The sequence below is a fragment of the Notamacropus eugenii genome, chromosome 5 (genome assembly GCF_028372415.1).
Source record: "Notamacropus eugenii isolate mMacEug1 chromosome 5, mMacEug1.pri_v2, whole genome shotgun sequence".
Taxonomy (NCBI): domain Eukaryota; kingdom Metazoa; phylum Chordata; class Mammalia; order Diprotodontia; family Macropodidae; genus Notamacropus; species Notamacropus eugenii.
Genome location: NC_092876.1, coordinates 25,900,962 through 25,917,753, shown reverse-complemented (window position 1 = coordinate 25,917,753; position 16,792 = coordinate 25,900,962). Strand labels below are relative to the sequence as shown.

General features: G+C 51.0%; 1 protein-coding gene across 2 annotated transcripts; it reads right to left on the bottom strand.

Annotated features, from left to right (window-relative positions):
- Positions 1–5,498: 5,498 nt before the first annotated feature.
- On the bottom strand, positions 5,499–15,940 carry ZNF574 (zinc finger protein 574). 2 transcript variants are annotated; one of them, XM_072607884.1, is made up of 3 exons: positions 15,550–15,940; positions 14,609–15,013; positions 5,499–11,338 (listed from the first exon to the last, which is right to left on the bottom strand). In XM_072607884.1, the coding sequence occupies exon 3, from the start codon at positions 11,324–11,326 to the stop codon at positions 8,684–8,686; it is 2,643 nt and encodes an 880-aa protein (XP_072463985.1). In that variant the 5' UTR covers positions 11,327–11,338; positions 14,609–15,013; positions 15,550–15,940; the 3' UTR covers positions 5,499–8,683. The 2 variants fall into 2 exon arrangements, with proteins under 2 accessions (XP_072463985.1, XP_072463984.1); XM_072607883.1 differs by lacking the exon at positions 14,609–15,013.
- Between the last annotated feature and the right edge of the window lie 852 nt (positions 15,941–16,792).

Sequence of the window (16,792 nt, the reverse complement as noted above, 5' to 3'; positions counted from 1 at the left end):
GGAAGGTCAGCAGGGATGGTGAGAGTAGAATGCTGAGGTGCAGAACACCAAGACCTCCACCTAGGAGGGAAGAACTGGGATAGATCAATTGGTTTAGGACCTCCATGGTCAGGAAGATGGAAGTGTAAACAAGGGCCATAACTTCTCTGTTCCATTTAGGGACATCCTGGTCTCAGCTCCCCAAAGCCTTGGGTTCTTCCAGTTTTCTATGATTCTCACAAGTTATCACTAGGCAGCCAATTCTAACAAAATTCCTGTGGCTGATGATCCTAAACCATCCATTTCCTTTCTGGACACATTTCTGTGATGGGAGTCTTGTGTCTTTGTGGTATGGTGACCTCACCGTCCCTGCGCAACGCTCTCATGGTATGGTGGTGTGCCTGCTCCCCAAAGTTAAGTTTTGAGAATGAGAGCTAAACCTCACCTCCTCTCTGGGCCTCTTTCTTCTAGGGTTGGACTTCATGATAATTCAACAGTGTTTTATGGTTTAGCAAAATATTTGGTTCACAACCCTTTGAGGTTGCTAGTATTCATTTTTATGGGTGAAGAAAGAACCCAAAGAGAGTTTTACATGGCTTGCCCAAGATTATGAATTTAATGCCCACCCCTTTCCTATCCTATACCCTTAGATTTAAAGGCAGTGTAAGTAACCCAACACATAGTGTTCTCTTCTGTGGTTAAAACAATTCTTGCTTCTTTCCCTTTCTTTGATTTTTCTTGTTTCTTGTCTCCAGAGGTCCTGTTTTCTCCACTTCCTGTTTGACACTTAACAATCCCAACAGGACATAATCCTTGAGTGAGGTTCTGACTGGTGTGACTCTGGTTTGGAGTCAAGTTAACCCTCACATGGTCATATTTCTGCCAATTCAGCCTACTTACTATCACAAGGGTTTTTTTACCCCATTGCCATCAGGGAGACCATGAAGATCCGCTTGCTTTTCTTTTCCAAACTTGTTCACTTATAGGTGTCCCTGCATGCCCTTTTTTTTTTCTATTTTCAAGGCAATTTTATCCAGCCATGGCAAGAGTGGCACTACCTTCCTTTAACATGGTTCATAATGCCAATGAAATCTAGGTAATACATCTAACCTGGACTTGGCTTGGGACAAAGGAAACTTCTTTCATGTCATCATGACCTAGTTAGTGCATATGAACCATTGAAGTCACAGATTAGAAAAACACCTGTGGTGTAGAACAGTGCCAGTCTTGGAATCAGGAAGACCGGAGTTTGAATCCTGCTCCAGGAGACTTACCAGCTATTTGAATCAGTGAAGAAATGAATGATTTATTAAGCACTTATGTACACAGCACTGAGCTAAGTGCTAAAAATACAAATAGGAAAGTAGGGGGCCCCAGACCTCATGGAGCTCACATGCTAATAGGGGAGACAACACACATGGGAGGTTTCAGGGGCAAATCAGATGGGAAGGTCCTAACAGTCTTCAGGGTGCAGCAGCAAAACGGATGTTAATGCTTTCTGAATGTCGTGTCTACTGATAAAATCGCATCAGTTTCTGATGATGATCTAATTTGCGAGGACCAAGAACTCTGGTGACTAGACCTTTCTTCTCAGGGTCTTCAGGAGCTATGGTAAGCTACACCTCCAAAGGAGCTGCTTTCCAGTGGGATGGCTGGACATTGCACTGGAACCACTGCTATTCCCAAGGCTGTTGGGCTTAGGGGATTATGCCTGTCTCCACCAGAGGATGGATGGTGGTGGTCACTTGACTTGCTTCCTGTCTCTCTCAGGATGCCTTACTGCAGCAAGTCTGCCTTGCCTACCTTGTGAGTGGAAGTTGGCAAACAGGATGAAGTGACTTGCCCAGGGTCACACAGCTATTACAATTCTGAGGTCACATTTGAACTCAGGTCTTCCTGACTCTAGAGCCAGTGCTCTATACACTGCCACCTAGCCATTTTAGCTATACATCTCCCATCTTCTAAAAGGGAGCCACCTCTCTGGATGATGACTCTGAAAGCTGGACTGGAAGCAGGGCAGGTGGTCTTAAAGGTGCTCAGGCTGCCTATGGGGGACAGCTGGTCAGCAGGCATTATTGGTAATGATGAAGATTGGCCCCTTTCCTACAATGTTGTTGTTTGTCCTTTGTTCTCAAAGAGGACCAATGACATCATGAGGGTGATGTCTTGGCTTTCGAGTGAACTGGATTTAAATGAGGCAGAGTTGCTCAAAGTCATCAGCTTCTCTCTCTCCTCTAGAGTCATTGGAGTCCAGTAGCAAGACATGAATCAAGACAACTGGTAATGGCCTGCCATTTCCCACAATAATTTCTCCCCTCAATAATGGCTGCAGGGGTGGACTAGAAATAGGTCTGGTGGCCTATGGGATACTGCTATTCCCAAGGCCCTTGGGCTCAGGATCTTGGACTTTTTCCATCAGAATATGAAGGGAGATAGTGGTAGTGGTTTGACCTGCCCAGCATATGCTGTGTGACCTTGAGTGAATCACTTAACCTCTTGAAGACTTCATTTCCTCATAATAGCTAGCATTTATAAAATGCTTTTAAGTTTTGCAAAGCACTTTACATGTGATCTCATTTGACCCTCACAATAAAGAAGTTATTATTACCTCCATTTTACTGATGGGGAAACTGAAGCTGAGGTTGACTTGCCCAAGCTCACATACAAAGTAAATATAGGAGGCAGAATTCAAACTCAGATCTTCCTGACCTCAAGTCCAGCACTCCAGTCACTAAACCAGTTGTCCAACATGGCCCACAATAGCTGCCAGTGTATCAAACCAGATTAAAATGTAACTGGGAAATATTTAACAAAAGAAATAAAAATACAATAAAACACAGATAACATTACAATTTAAAACAGGTCAACACATGGCCACAGGGCTTCTTATATATGAATTAGTGGCCTGTTTTTATTGGAGTTTCAACATCTAATTCCCTCATCTGTAAAATGGGAATGGGGATAGCACTTACATCACAGCATTGCTGCATTTCAAATGTGAGTGTAGTGAAGCTATTTACAAGCTTTAAAGCATTATGTTTATCATTGAGTCATTTTTTAGTCACATCCAACTCTTCATGACCCCATTTGGGGATTTCTTGGCAAACATACTGCAGTAGTTTTCCATTTTCTCCTCCAGCTCATCTTACAGATGAGGAAACTGAGGCAAACAGGGTTAAATGACTTGCCCAGAGTCACATAGCTAGTAAGTGTCTGAGGCTGGATTTGAACTCAAGGTGAGTCATCCAGACTTCAGGCCCAGCACTCTGTGCCCTATGGCGCCACCTAGCCTAATGCATTATATAAATGTTGGCTAGTTACCACTACTACCCTTCATGGCCTTGGGAGTCACATCCTATCTTGGGTCTCAGTTCCTTCCTCTAAGATAAGAGGACATTGGACTGGGTTATCTCTATGGTCTGTCACAGCTTTTAGTCCTGTGGTCAGACGGTCTGTGGCCAATTAGAATCTTCCCTGGCCCCTCCACCTTGCTGGTCTTTCTTTTCCATGGATCATGAATGGTTTTCACCCTGATCCTGAGATTACACAGGATCTAGGCTGGAGCATGCATGTTTGCTACACAGAATGATAGAGAAGGAAGAGGGATGTGCCTGAGTCTGAACCAGATTGTTGTCTAATTACCTCCTAGCTATGGTTTCCAACACAATATGAATGATGATTTTTATCAGATTAGTGGTTATGAGGCAGCGTCTCAGAGAGGAAAGACCACAGAATTTTAGCAAATGAACTAACAGAGATGATGTGGGGAAATGAAGCCTAATATGGATAAACATGGGTCCAAAAATCAATTTCCCAAGTACAAAATGAGAGATGTGTGGCTAAGATGGCGGTTAGGTGGCAGTGTATAGAGCCCTAGCTCTAGAATCAGGAAGACCTGAGTTCAAATCTGACCTCAGCATTGTAATAGCTGTGTGATCCTGGACAAGTCCCTTCACCCTGCTTGCCTCAGTTTCCTCATCTGTAAAATAAGCTGGAGCAGGAAATGGCAAACTCCAGAAAATCAAGAAAATCCCATCACGGGGTCACAGAAAGAATGACTGAACAACTATATGGCTAAGACAGCAACTCAAGTGGAAGACATCTGGGAAATGGAGTGGACTAAGAATCACCAGTATAATGAGAAGGCTAATAAAAAGCTAATATTGAGAGTTAGTGTCCAAAATGAGGCCATCCCAATGCATTTTGCCTTGGTTGGATCACATCCAGAAGGGTATGTTTGCTTCTTTGGTGCCATGTTTTAGGATGGGCATTGATAAGATGGATAGTGCCAAAAGATAAAGGGTGACAGATTAGGGGTTTGTGTGGGGGAAACAGCACTGGGGACCATGACATACAAGCAAAAGAACTGGGAAGATTTAGCCTAGAGAAGTGTCAGGATTAAGCATTTCAGGTATTGGAAGTTGTCACGAAGAAGAGAAATTTAGACTTTGTCACAGTTGGCCCTGAAGGGGAGGATAATGAAAATAAAAAATAGCTAACATTTACACAGCACCTACTACGTGCTAGGTACTGTGCTAAACGCTTGACAAATATTTCATCTGAGCCACAGAACACTGCAAGGTAGGTGCTGTTATTTTCCTTTTGAGGAAACAGAGGCAGACAGGTGAAATAGCTTACTTAAGGATACATGGCCAATTAAGTATCTGAGGCTGGATTCAAGCTCAGGTCTTCCTGCCTAGATGCCTAAGTTCCTAGACTTAGGGATAAGAGGAATTTGTAAGAGGCTGGTTCAAAGAAAAAAAATTCTTAACAATGAGAACCACCAAAAATGGGACAGACTAACTGCCATGGGCGATATTAGGTACTCCATCACTAGGGGTGATTGAACATAAGCTGTAGGGACCATCAAGTGGATTCCTTGCTCTGGCCTGGGTAGGAGTGGCTTCTGAGGTCCTGCCCAGCAGGGAGATTCTATTGTGTTCCAGCCCCTGACCTCAGCTCTGCCCTGTGACTATGGGCAATGCCCAGGGCCTCAGAAGGCATCTACTACTCCATTCCCTCCTTTTATAGAGGAGGAAATGGAAGACCAGTGAGGGGTAACAACTTCCCTAGGGTCAGACAAAGCTTCTCTGCATGTTTTCCCCACTCATAAGAAGGAATTTGACCAGATGACCCCTAAGGGTCCTTCCAACTCAAATGGTACTAGGACTTTAAATAGAAGAGTCAAGCACAAATATTAATGATGGATGGTGGATGGACTCCAAGCATGGCAACGTGGCCATAGATGTCCTACTACTGGCCAATCCTTTCTCCTAAGTCAGCCTTCACACAGACACTTTCAGGGGCATTCATGGTAGACTTGGAATGGGAAAACGAACAGTTTGCTCCTTTATTAACAGTGGACTCAAGAAAAAGTTCTCCCTGGCCCATGTAGTCATCATCTTTTGAAGACCAAATAGGAAGTATGCTCATTCCAGAGTAGTGGAGTCAAACTCAAAAAGAAATGGATTCCTGCCACAAATGTTGACTTAGAAAACCACAAATTAACATCATCTATGTTACATTTTAAAAAATTTATTTTGCTAAATATTTTTCATTTACATTTTAATCTGGTTCAGGCTGCACATACAAGTTTGACATGTCTGCTCAGTAGTACAGGAGATGCTTACTCGACCCCCACATACTATAGAATATGCCATCCCCAACAATACACTTCTCAAAAGGTTTTAGTATCCCATTTTTAGAAAAAAGTGCAATCTCCCCCATCATGCAATTAGCTACCTTCCTCCCTAGTTTCCCAGTGTTTGGGGGCTTAGACCACTGATTCCCTGACTACAGCCAATAGTGTCTGAAGAGTGAAAAGCAACCATAAAAAGCACTAGGCCTCATACCTGGCAAGTGGTCATCCATTCTAAGGACCTTTAGTAATGGGTAGTAGGTAGTAAGTGAGCCAAGTCTCTGACTTGAGAACTGTCATCAGTTTTGGGATAGGTCTAGTTGAAATAAGCTACCCCTACAGATATTCTTGGTGTTGTGGAGCTAAGCTAAGTCCCTCTTGAAGGACCCAAAGAAAGCTATCTTTTCCTCCTTAAGTCTCTTCTCTTGAAGAGAGGGCAGTTCTTCCTTGGAAGAGAACCCAACAGAGATAGCAGATGTTCTCCCATTTCTCTGACAGGGATCCCTGGAGGTAGGTCTTTGGGGCTAAATGTTAAGAGTTCTACACTTGGATTTAAAAAAAAAAAATCGATCAACTGCTACAAAGAACGTTTTACTGAGTAAAAGAAGTGATCACATTAACATTTAAAACTGCACTAAGACATTTGGAACAACCTGTATTTGGAAATGCCATGCTGATGCAAAACCAGAAACTATCAGTAAAAACAAAAAAATCTGAAAAATCAAAACTCAAATATACAAGTACAGGATGGGGGAAGAGGTACTAGAAAGCTGTGTGTACATGAAAAGGATCTCTGTGTCTTAGTGGAATAGCAACTAAACCACCTTAAAATGTAATGAAGAAATTTATAAAAGAATAAAATACAACCTAGATAATGCTGATTTATGGTTTTCTAAGTCACTGACTTAAGCTGTACCAACACAGGGGAAATGGGCCAGTGCTGCTGCCAGGGTTAGGTTAGACCACAGAGCACTGGGTACTATGAGGACCCTGATAAACCACAGAATGGTCCAAAGGGGCCCTGACTGACTCAAAGAGCTAAGAAGCCTGGAAGTTACACCAGACAAGAATATAAGCCTCAAAATGTTGAGGGCACATGGCAGCTCTCTCCAACTACCTAAGATAGGGCTCTGTCATCAAGTGCTTGAGCCCTTGCCTACTCTGGGTCTCCAGATGAGGAAGGTAGACTTTGTGGCTCCTTCTTACTCTAAATCCTAGGATCCTGTGGATGATGGACTTGACGTGTTTGATCTCAGAGCCATACTTCAGTTGAGCTAAGGACACACTTGTTGGCCGTCAGCACTTTTCCAAAGCACAACAGGTAGTGACAGTGGACAGTACATCCTTTTGAGGGCTTCAAGCACAAACCGGATATCTCAGGCTGGCCCTTCCATGCTCAGGTGCAGCTCAGTACAATCTAGGTCTCATCCAATTCTGACCTACCATGGTGGGTGCAGGTATAGATAAATACTTGGGCAGGTGGAACTGGGGACTGAGGTCACACCTGCTCCTTGTCCCAAAGAGACAACAAATTACATCCATGAGCCCAGTCTTTGTGATGGCTAGAAGGAGCCAAAGCTGGTCCTTCCCCCTGGATGGCACCGGAAATGCCAACCATCCCAACACTTCCATGAGGACATCTGTCTTCCATCACCTGGAACCCAGGCCTCAGAACTGCTGCCCTAGCCCAGAGAAACAGTCCCTCACTCTTCCCCAACCTTAGGACCATCTTAGGAACCAGATGTTGGTCTGTTTGGCATTTGGAGGCCAGATAATCCAGTGCTAAGCCTAAGACTAGCTTGTATCTGCCAAGCCTCAAATATGACCTTCAAGTCATTCAAAGTGGGAGAGACCTCAATGGAAGGACCCTCCCCAGCCCTACTTGGTGCACCCCCATCAGGCTGGAGTATCTCAGGGCTGGAATGCCCTTCCCCATGTGGTCATCCTATTCCACCCCCCATTCTGTCCAGCACTGAGGTGTCAGATCATTGCTGAAGTCACAACACACTATCTCCATCTCAGACAGGGCTTTTTCTTGATGGTGCAGGATGATGGGTAGGGTCAAAGGATAGGATCCAAGGCTGGGATTTATCTTCAAAGAGAATAATGCTAAGGAGTACATTTACTGGAGAGGCCCACCATTTCTTTGGCTCAGAGATGCCTCTTTTTGGGAGGTGGCAAGACCACATTCCTCAGGAATTGCGTTAGGTAGGGGATTTACTTAAAATGCTGGCTTTGTAGGGGAATTAAAACCCTAGAAAATTCAGAATTATAATCCAAACTGGCTCCAGGTGCAGGAAGCAGCATGGAGGGAAAGATGAAGAGGCTGCCAATTGAGAAAGGTCATTTCCAATCCCACAGATATCCGAGTCTCTCCAATGTATAAAGTGGAATCCCTGAGTTGCCATACTGATAGGGAATGTTCCCTAGGATCAGACTTGCATAGGTCCTAAGCAGGCCCTTCACACTTCCTTCCTGACTGTGACCTGATTGAAGGAGTGCTCAGCAGGGATTGGGATGTGGGCAGGCCACACAAGGACATGATGCAGGGGTGTGACCTGAGACTTTTGGGGAGGAGGCCTTGGCAAACATGGGAAACCCGACAATACCTGGCCCTGCTCACTCAAATTTGTCTGGGGCCCTGTAGCGACCTCTAGTGGCCAACCTCCACCCTGCTTCTCAATGCACCAACTATGTCTCTTTGTGACCAGAGAGCAGGGCAAGCCTGATGAAATGGCGGCCCCCTCAGTCACACCCCAAAGAAAACACCCACATCTGTCCAACTCAGTCTTTATTGGCTGCCTTGGCCCAGGGTTGGGGACACCTCTGTGAGGGCAAGGGACAAACAGGAATAGCAGGGACCCTTGGACAAGGAGGACTTAACCGTGATGAGAGAAAAATCCATTTACTGAACTAACACCAAAGACAGGAGAGGAGAGGGCACAGTATGTACAGAGGATAGGGTGGCCAGGGCCAGTGGGGACAATGACACTGTATCTGAGCCCAAGGGGAACAGGAACCCATGTGCAAGGCACTGGGGCCAGGGGACCTTCCCCAATCCTGGGGTCAGCCACTGATCTGCACCCCATCGCCTTCTGCCAGTGGGTAGATCTCAATGGTTTCTACCAGGGGCAGACCCTCGACTGCTGTCTCCACCACTGTGAGGGTGGCTGCTGCCTCAGCCGCTGCCTCAGCCAGCTGCTGGCGGACAGCTGCCTGATGCTGCTGCTGGTGGGTCTTGCGGTGTTTCCAGAGGTTGGAGAAGGAGCGGTAGCTCTTGCCACAGTCAGGGCAGGCGTAGGGCCTCTCACCAGTGTGGATGCGGCGGTGTTCTGCAAGGCGCATGGCAATGGTGAAGGCCTTGCCGCACACCTCACAGGCGAAGGGCCGCTCCCCTGTATGCAGGCGCCGGTGGTCTTTGAGGTGGGTGCTCTGGCGGAAGGCTTTGCCGCAATCTGGGCATGGGTAAGGCCTCTCCCCCGTGTGGATGCGCCGATGCACCTGCAGTGACGTCTCTGTGCTGAAGAGCTTCTTACACTCACTACATTCTAGCCCCCGTCGCCGGGCAGGGGCCGGAGGGGCTATGGCGGGGGAGGCAGCAGGCAAGGAGGCAGGGGGTGGGGGACGTACAGCCCGCGGGGGTCGGGGTGTGGCTGCCTCCTTGGCCAGGACCTCCCCTGGACCAGCTGCTGCGTGAGCAGCTTCGTGGGCCTGAAGCCGGGCGGCAGAACCCACTTTCTTGCCACAGGTGGCACACTCAAAACGCCGGGGGGCCTGGGCCTGAGCTGCAGCACAGCGGTGTTCACATAGGCGCAACGATGAGGGGAAGGCTGCACCACAGGCAGTGCAACGATGAGGCTGGCGCCCTGCATGGGCCACCAGCTGGTGCACTTCAAGCAGGCGGCGCAGGAGGAAGGAGCGTGGGCAGTCACGGCACTTGTATGGGTACTCGCCTGTGTGGTGGTAGCGGTGCATGAGCAGGCGATAGGGGCGGTGGAAACGCACGCCACACTCCTGGCAGCGGTAGGGGAAATGCTGGGCGTGCACAAGGCGATGCTGGCGCAGTGTGGAGCTCTGCGTGAAGGCCTTGCCGCAGTCACCACAGCGGTAGGGGCGCTCTCCAGTGTGCGTGAGCCGGTGCCGTGCCAGGTTGGCAGGCGAGTTGAAGGGCTTGGCACAGTCAGGGCAAGGGAAGGGCCGCTCACCCGTGTGGGTGCGCAGGTGGTTCCGCACGTGTGACTTCTTCTTGAACATTTTGCCACAGACGCCACACTTATGCCGCCGCTCCAGCCGGTGCACAAAGCGCTGGTGGCGGGCAAGCTGCAGAGCCTTGCTAAACTCGCGGCTGCAAAGGAGGCAGCGGTGGGGGCCCGCCACTGTGGGGAGGCTAGTGGGAGAGGCTAGAGCCCCTGGGGCTCCTCCTGCCTCCATAGGTGTGGGCTCAGGATCCTCAGAAGGCGCAGCTGGTGCAGGGGCAGGGATGGGGACACCTCCTGCACCATGTGTGCGCCGGTGGTAAAGGAACTTGGTGAGGTTGACAAAGGTCTTGCCACAGGGGCATGAGTGAAGTGGGTTAGGGGTGTGAGTACGGCGGTGTGCCAGGAGGAGGGCCTCTGTACCAAAGGCCAGGCCACAGTCCACACACAGGAAGTGGGACTCGCCACTGTGCTCACCAAGGTGCTGGTCCAGGCTGGGTGGGCTAGGGAAGGCGCGGCTACAGAGAGGGCACTTGAAGAGCCCCTCCCGGTGACTGCGCAGATGCTGCTGCAGCTGATGGGGGGAGAGGAAAAGCTGGTCACAGGTGGGGCAGAAGAGCTCCGGGGAGGCAACCCCGGGGGAATCCCCGCCAGTGCGTCGCAGCAGCCGTCGGCCCCTGCGCTCTCGCCCGCTCCCACTGCCTGCACCCTCACCGCCATTGCGAAGCTCGTAGCTGTGGTCAGAGGTTGGTGGCAGGTCAGGGGCCCCAGCAGTCTCAGGGCCAGGGGCCAATGGACCAAAGTGAGTGGCCTGGTGCTCCAGGAAGTCGCCAGGCAAGTGGAAGAGCTGGGAGCACTCAGAACACTTATAAAGGAGCAGCTCGACCTCAGCCACCACCTCCCCGGCCCCTGCAGGGCCTGCGGCCTCCCCAGCCTCCTCTGACTTGCGATAGGAGTGCTCCAGAGCCACCTGGGCTTGGCCCAGCTGGGGTCCCACGGCTGGGGGTGGGGAAGGCTGGGGAGGGGAAGCAGCTGCAGCAGCAACAGCCGCTACAGCCCGGAGGTGTGTTTGGCGATGGCTCAGCCATAGCTCCTGCCTCGCAAAGAGCGCCTTGCAGTCCACACACTCGTAGTGAATGGTGCTGGCAGAGATGGCGGGGGGGGGCTTAGCTGGGGGTGTTTCCGGGGGAGCTGGCTCCTGGGTGCTCAACAGTTTGAGATGCATCTCCTGGTGCTCGAGGAGCTGGCCTGGGGATAAGAGCAGTTGTCCACATTCTAGGCACTGGTACTGGCTCTCTTGCACCAAAGTTTGGTAGAGGCCGGAGCCACTGGGAGCTTCTGCAGCCACAGAGACCCCAGGGTCGGCCACACCCACAACCTCAAAGTGCTGCTGAGGGAGATGCGAGTTCTGGTGGAGGAGCACGTCCTCCAGGGAGCCAAAGAGCTGGTTACACTCGGAGCAGACATAGCGATGCTCGATGTAGAGGACTGTTTCTTCAGACTCCTCTGTCATGGTGGTCGGGCCCTGGGGGAGGGGAAGGGGAGAGAGACAAAACAATCCCCGACAGGGAAAGGAGAGATGGTCAGGAGAAGGGTCTGGTTAGGATTCCCTCCAGAGGAGGCCATATCTGTGCACAGATGGAAGGAGAGCTCCCCCTACACCAGGTCCTGGTTCATGCAGGAAGGCTGGGGCCTGCTTCAATGTTCTACCCAGCTCCAATCCCAATTCCAATCCCTTCTGGCTGCTCTGGCCAAATCCCCTGTCTCTCCCATCCCCAAACTGACCCTTCCCTCCCTAGGGCTCCAGGCCTTCTACTAACTCCACTACCTTGACCCTCTGCTCTGATATCCTGATCTCTCAGTCCCATTCTCAAACTTTTTCTTTACACGTCCATTCCCCTTCTGCCACACTTCTAATTCCCTAGTACTTACATTAGAGGCCTCCCATGCCAAGGCCAACAGATCCCTTTCTCTCACACCATCCCCCAGCCTGGTCTTCTCAGATGACCTCGAGACCACAGTATAAGTCCCCTGCCCCCCAACTCTAGCCTTCAGACCCCAGTTCCCTGTCTTGATATTCCAGTCTTCCCTCCATCAGCCCCACTTTATTTCATGTCTACCATTTTCAAGTCACTGAGCTTTGGCCTGGGGCGGGGGGGGCACAAGTGAAAATTGACAACCTGCTATCCTCAGTGAGATTCTATTTTGAAAAGGCCTAAAGGTCATTTGAGGAGAAATGAAGAAGGATTTTCAGAGAAGGCAGCGGGCCTGAAGCAGGAGAGGGGAGGCAGGGGGGCATGCTGAATTTGAGGCAGTGGTCTTTTAACTTGTACAGAACGTGGGACCTGAGGGCAGGGTTGTGAAAGAAGACTAAAAAAGCTGTAGAGGGCCTTAAAGAGAGGGCAGGAATTTCCACTTTTTCCTCCAGAGAATGGGGAGCCATGATAGGTTTGCATTTCAGAGCTGGACTTGAGGATTAGGGAGGACATTTATCAACCGTGTGAAGAATGGAACGGAAAGGGGAAAACAAGTAATAACTAGCCTTTTCATGGTACGTTAGGTTTGCAAAGCACTTTGACAAATATTTCATCTGATCCTCACCAGCCTATGAGATGAGTGAGTGGTGATGTGGAAGGGATAACTGCATTTGCTTACATGCTATCCTCCATCTCGCCCATCTCCCACCTTCGCCCTAACTGGCTGGTCTCTGTGCCTAGAACTCCTGCCGTGTAGTTCCCTCCACTTAAATCTCATCTTTAAATCGCTCCCTTTCCATCTCCCTCCACCAGCTGCTAAGACCTGCCCTTCTCTTGGCACTTCCCACCTACTCTATAGAGTTTTATATACCTAGCTATTTATACTTAGTCTCCCCAATTACAATGTAAATTCCTTGAGGTCCAGGATTTTTCACCTTCCCTTGTATCCCCAAGTGCTTGGCACAGGTAGCTCAAATACAGTAGGTGCTTAATAAATGTCTGTTTATTGATCTCTTTGTCTTAGTGTAAACTCTCTAGTTATCTGTGTACATCATTCTTTGTCAGCCATGGCTTAGGAGTATGAAAGATAGGTTCTGTCAGCTGCTGGCCTTCAAGGGTTGGTGAAGCTGCGTCTAAAGTCAGGAACAGGCCCTACAGTAAACGTCTTCAAACACTAGCACAAGCAGGCTCACCATGTACAAGAGGCTCCCCAGAATAGGATTTAAGTTCTTTAAGGGAATGTTAGTTACATCTTCATCTTCATATGTCCAGCACTGAGCCCATATAGAGCAAATGAATTAACAGTGCTTAATAAATGTTTATTGAATTCTGATTACTGATTAATTATGGGTATTTCTATTTTATATCAGTAATGTCGTTATTTATTAGCACCTATTTCTTCTCCCCCTTAAACAACAATCTATATGAGTAGAAAAGGAGGTGCCAACCACACTGGAACTGGTCTGTGGGGTAGCCCTGCTTTCTTTCTCTCCCCTCAGTCCACATCACATCCTTACCTGAGGGTGCCCAGCACAAAAGGAATATACATTTTAATCTATGAAACCTTTTTTTTCTTTCTCAAAAACCAGCCTTAACTCCAAATCACTAAAGTTTTCGTTGATTGAACAACAATAGGTCCCAGGACAAGCCCCACTAGGCCCCAGTCTGGGACCTGACTGGCTCAGAATGAACATAAAGAGCAATAGTTTCTGTTTTGGCCAGAAACCCTGAGGGTCTTCCTCTCTCAGATCCAATTTTTTTCTGGCTGGGTAAAGAGACCTCTCTGACTCATTTCTTATTAAGTCTTAATCACTGAATGGGTGTTGCCTCAAACAAACTGAGACCTGTTAAAGATCTTAGCTTGAAAAGGCCAAGGTCTCCCATGGCATCCTGGGCCATCTCTAGTCATCCTGATCTCTATCTGGCCAATGGATACAGATGGCTCTGGAGGAGAAAGTGAGGCTCATGACTCTGCACAGCCTTCCCTCAGTTCAATCCAATTCACCTGCATGTCATGGCATCACCTCCCTGATGCTATGATCCTTTTTGAGAATGAAGGAGAAACAACAAAAGGTAGGTGCTATTATCCCCATTTTACAGATGAGGAAACTGAGGCTACAAGAGGATACTTAAGTGTCCGTGGTGAGATCTGAACTCAGACCTTCCTGACTCCAAGGATAGGTTTTTAGAACATTCCAAACAAGAGATAATGAAGCTTGAATGAGAGAGACTGAGAGGCTTGACAACCAGCTGTATGTGAAGGGGAAGTCACCCATGGGACTGCCTCTCAGATGCAGGTTACTCCGACCATGGTGGTGCTGCCAAGAGAAAGAATGTAGCCAGAAATGGGACAAGGCAGGAGTGCAGATGTGGAATCTGAGGCCAGGATGGGCTCCGAGGGAGAGTGTCACACCCCAAGGATAGAAAAGGCCTCGGAGAAGTGAGGGGAGTCAGCGAAGGAAGCAGAGGAGAGGATCCAGGAAAAGGAGTGGGTCCAATGAAGTAAAAGGTATGTCCAATGCTATAAAACCAAACCCAGCCCCCAAAACATCAAGAACAAGGACTGAGAAAAGGCCTGGGCACCTTTGGGGCAGGTTCAGGCACATGGCAGAGGTGGAAGCTCTGCCACGGAGGGCTGAGGAGTAAATGGAAGGGAGCGAGTGCAGGCAAAGAACACGTACTGCTCATTTTAGGAATGTGGCAACGAGGGAGAGGAGACAGCGGACCACAGCTGGAGCCCTGCCAAGGGCAAAGCACAGGTTTTTAAGGAAGTGTATGGTCACGAGGAGCTGAGTTCAAATTCAGCCTTAGACACTTACTAGCTCTGGGACCCGGGCCAGGCACTTCAAGCCCGTCTGCCTCAGTTTCCACAGCACTCAGCGCAGGGCTGCTGCGAAGACAGCACAGTGCCTGGCACACGGCAGACACCATGTGCCACCTTCCCCACCCAATCTGTAGGTACCAGGGAAGGGGCCAGGGATAAAGTGTGTCTGAGGATGAAAGGGATGAGATGGCCCTTGGCAAGGTGCAGAGCGGAGGTCACGAAGCTCGGTGAAGGCAGGGACCTCATCACCTCTGGCCGCAGGTGGGGGAGGGGAGGCTTGGGGCTTCAGGGAAAGAAGACCAGGCCGGCGGCCGCTCGGGGTCTCCTCTCCCTGAGTTCGAATCCCACCGGACGGTGACTGGCTCCGGGCGGGCCTCGGTTTCCTCCTCTGCAAAATGAGCTGGAGAAGGAAATGGCCAACCCCTCCGGTGACCCTGCAAGGGCAGCCCAGCGGAAGGGGCCTGTGGGCCGGGAACCAAGCCTCCGTCCTCGCTGGGTCCCTCTGCAGATGGAGCTTAAGGTCAGGCCGCAGTGAAGCCTACTTAATGGGGGGGACCCAAGGCCGGCAGGGGGCGCTTGTGGGGTGGGGGAGGGGGGCAAGCGGGGCATCAGGCAGGAGGGGCCCGCCGGGCTCCGACTGGTAGACGGGATGGGGGAGGGGGCGTGGGCCATCCCTGCTCTAGAGCGCCCCCTCCCAGGATCCCCCGCTGCACCCCGAGCTGGGCGATCGCGCACGCGCACAGTATGGGGGGGCGACCGTTGCTCCCTCCCCGAGGGTTCGGGGCGCGCACGCGCAGTCCGCAGAGTCTCGCGGCTGCCGGCCGGCCGGCGCGCGACGCTCTCTGCGCAGGCGGGGTGGTGCGTGGCGCGCGGCGCGGAGGGAGGGGAGGGGGAGGGGAAGGGCCCCAGCCCAGGCGCCTCGCGCCCTGCACTCACCGGGCCCGCGCACGCGCCCTGCCCGTCCTCCGCCTCCTTCGGGCCCGCGGGTTCACTCGCTCGCTCCGTCCTCGGGCCGGGCCGGGCCGTGTCGGCCGTCCGCTCACGTGACCCCCGCAGCGATCTCGCTCTCGATCTCCCTCTCCGTCTCGGCCTCACTCTCTCTCTCTCCCTCTCTCTCGCTTCGCTCTCAGCCTCGCTCTGGCCGCCAGTCGCCCTCAGCAACGTCCCGCCCCTCTCCGCCGCTCCGGAGGCCCCCTCCCCACCTCGGCCGTGCGTCCGGCGGGCTGGCGGGCGGGCGCGAAGACCAATCGGCTGCCCGCGAGGCCAGGGTCGGGCCCAATGGTGGCTCGCGAAGCGGAGGTGTCCGTCCCCCTTTTCCGCCCCTCTGCCAATAGCGACCAATCGGTACGCGACGTTTCTCCATCGGCCCGCCCCGGAGCTCTGCCGTCATCACGCCCCTCCCTTCTCCTCGCGGAGAGCCACGCCCCCCACGTCCAGCGCCGGTCGGGGCGGAGAGCGAGTTTGGAGTGACGTCAGCTGAAGCAGCAATGAGGCTGCGGGCGCCATCTTGTGGGGCATGGGGGTGGAGGGAAGGAGCAGAAGGGGGAGGGAAGAGAGGTGATTAGATAAAGGAGCGATGGTCGTTAAAAAATAATAACCCTCCTTCGGGAGGCCCGTGGAGGTTTGCAGAGTGCCTTCCTAGCAACAGCCCAGCACCAGGATGATGGTCTCCATTTTACAGAAGAGGCAACTGAGGCTCCGAAAGTTACCTAGGGCGACCAAGTCAGCCCCTTGGGGCGTCCAGCCCAGCAGTAATAATAAAAATAAGTTGATAATACTTGGCATCCATGTAGCCTTTTGCCAACTTTAGCTCAGTTCCACCACTCATTAAACACTACGGAGCTCTCTCTGGGGCTGGGCACTGGGCACACCTTGCCCACAAGGCCCTGGCATTGCATTCCAGGATATACCCAGCTCCCAGGAGTGCAGGCGGGTGGGCAGGAAGACCAGTCCCGAAGTGCTTGGTAGGCACCCAGAGACCAGAACCCAATGGAAAGAGCACCCTTTGCGAGGGGCCTACCTCGCTGCCTACTTGTGTCTGAGTGGAGACCATTGGCAGGGCCAAGGCCCTCGATGTTGAGAGCTTTCAACGGGGGAGGGGAATCTGGGGGACAAAAAGAGAAGGAAACTGAGGTCTAGAGAAAGGGGGGTACACCGGGAACCAGAGAGAGGGTGAGAA

What these genes read in the sequence shown, in the direction of transcription:
- ZNF574 (XM_072607884.1), bottom strand. Translation starts at nt 11,326, where the DNA reads ATGACAGAGGAGTCTGAAGAAACAGTCCTCTACATCGAGCATCGCTAT.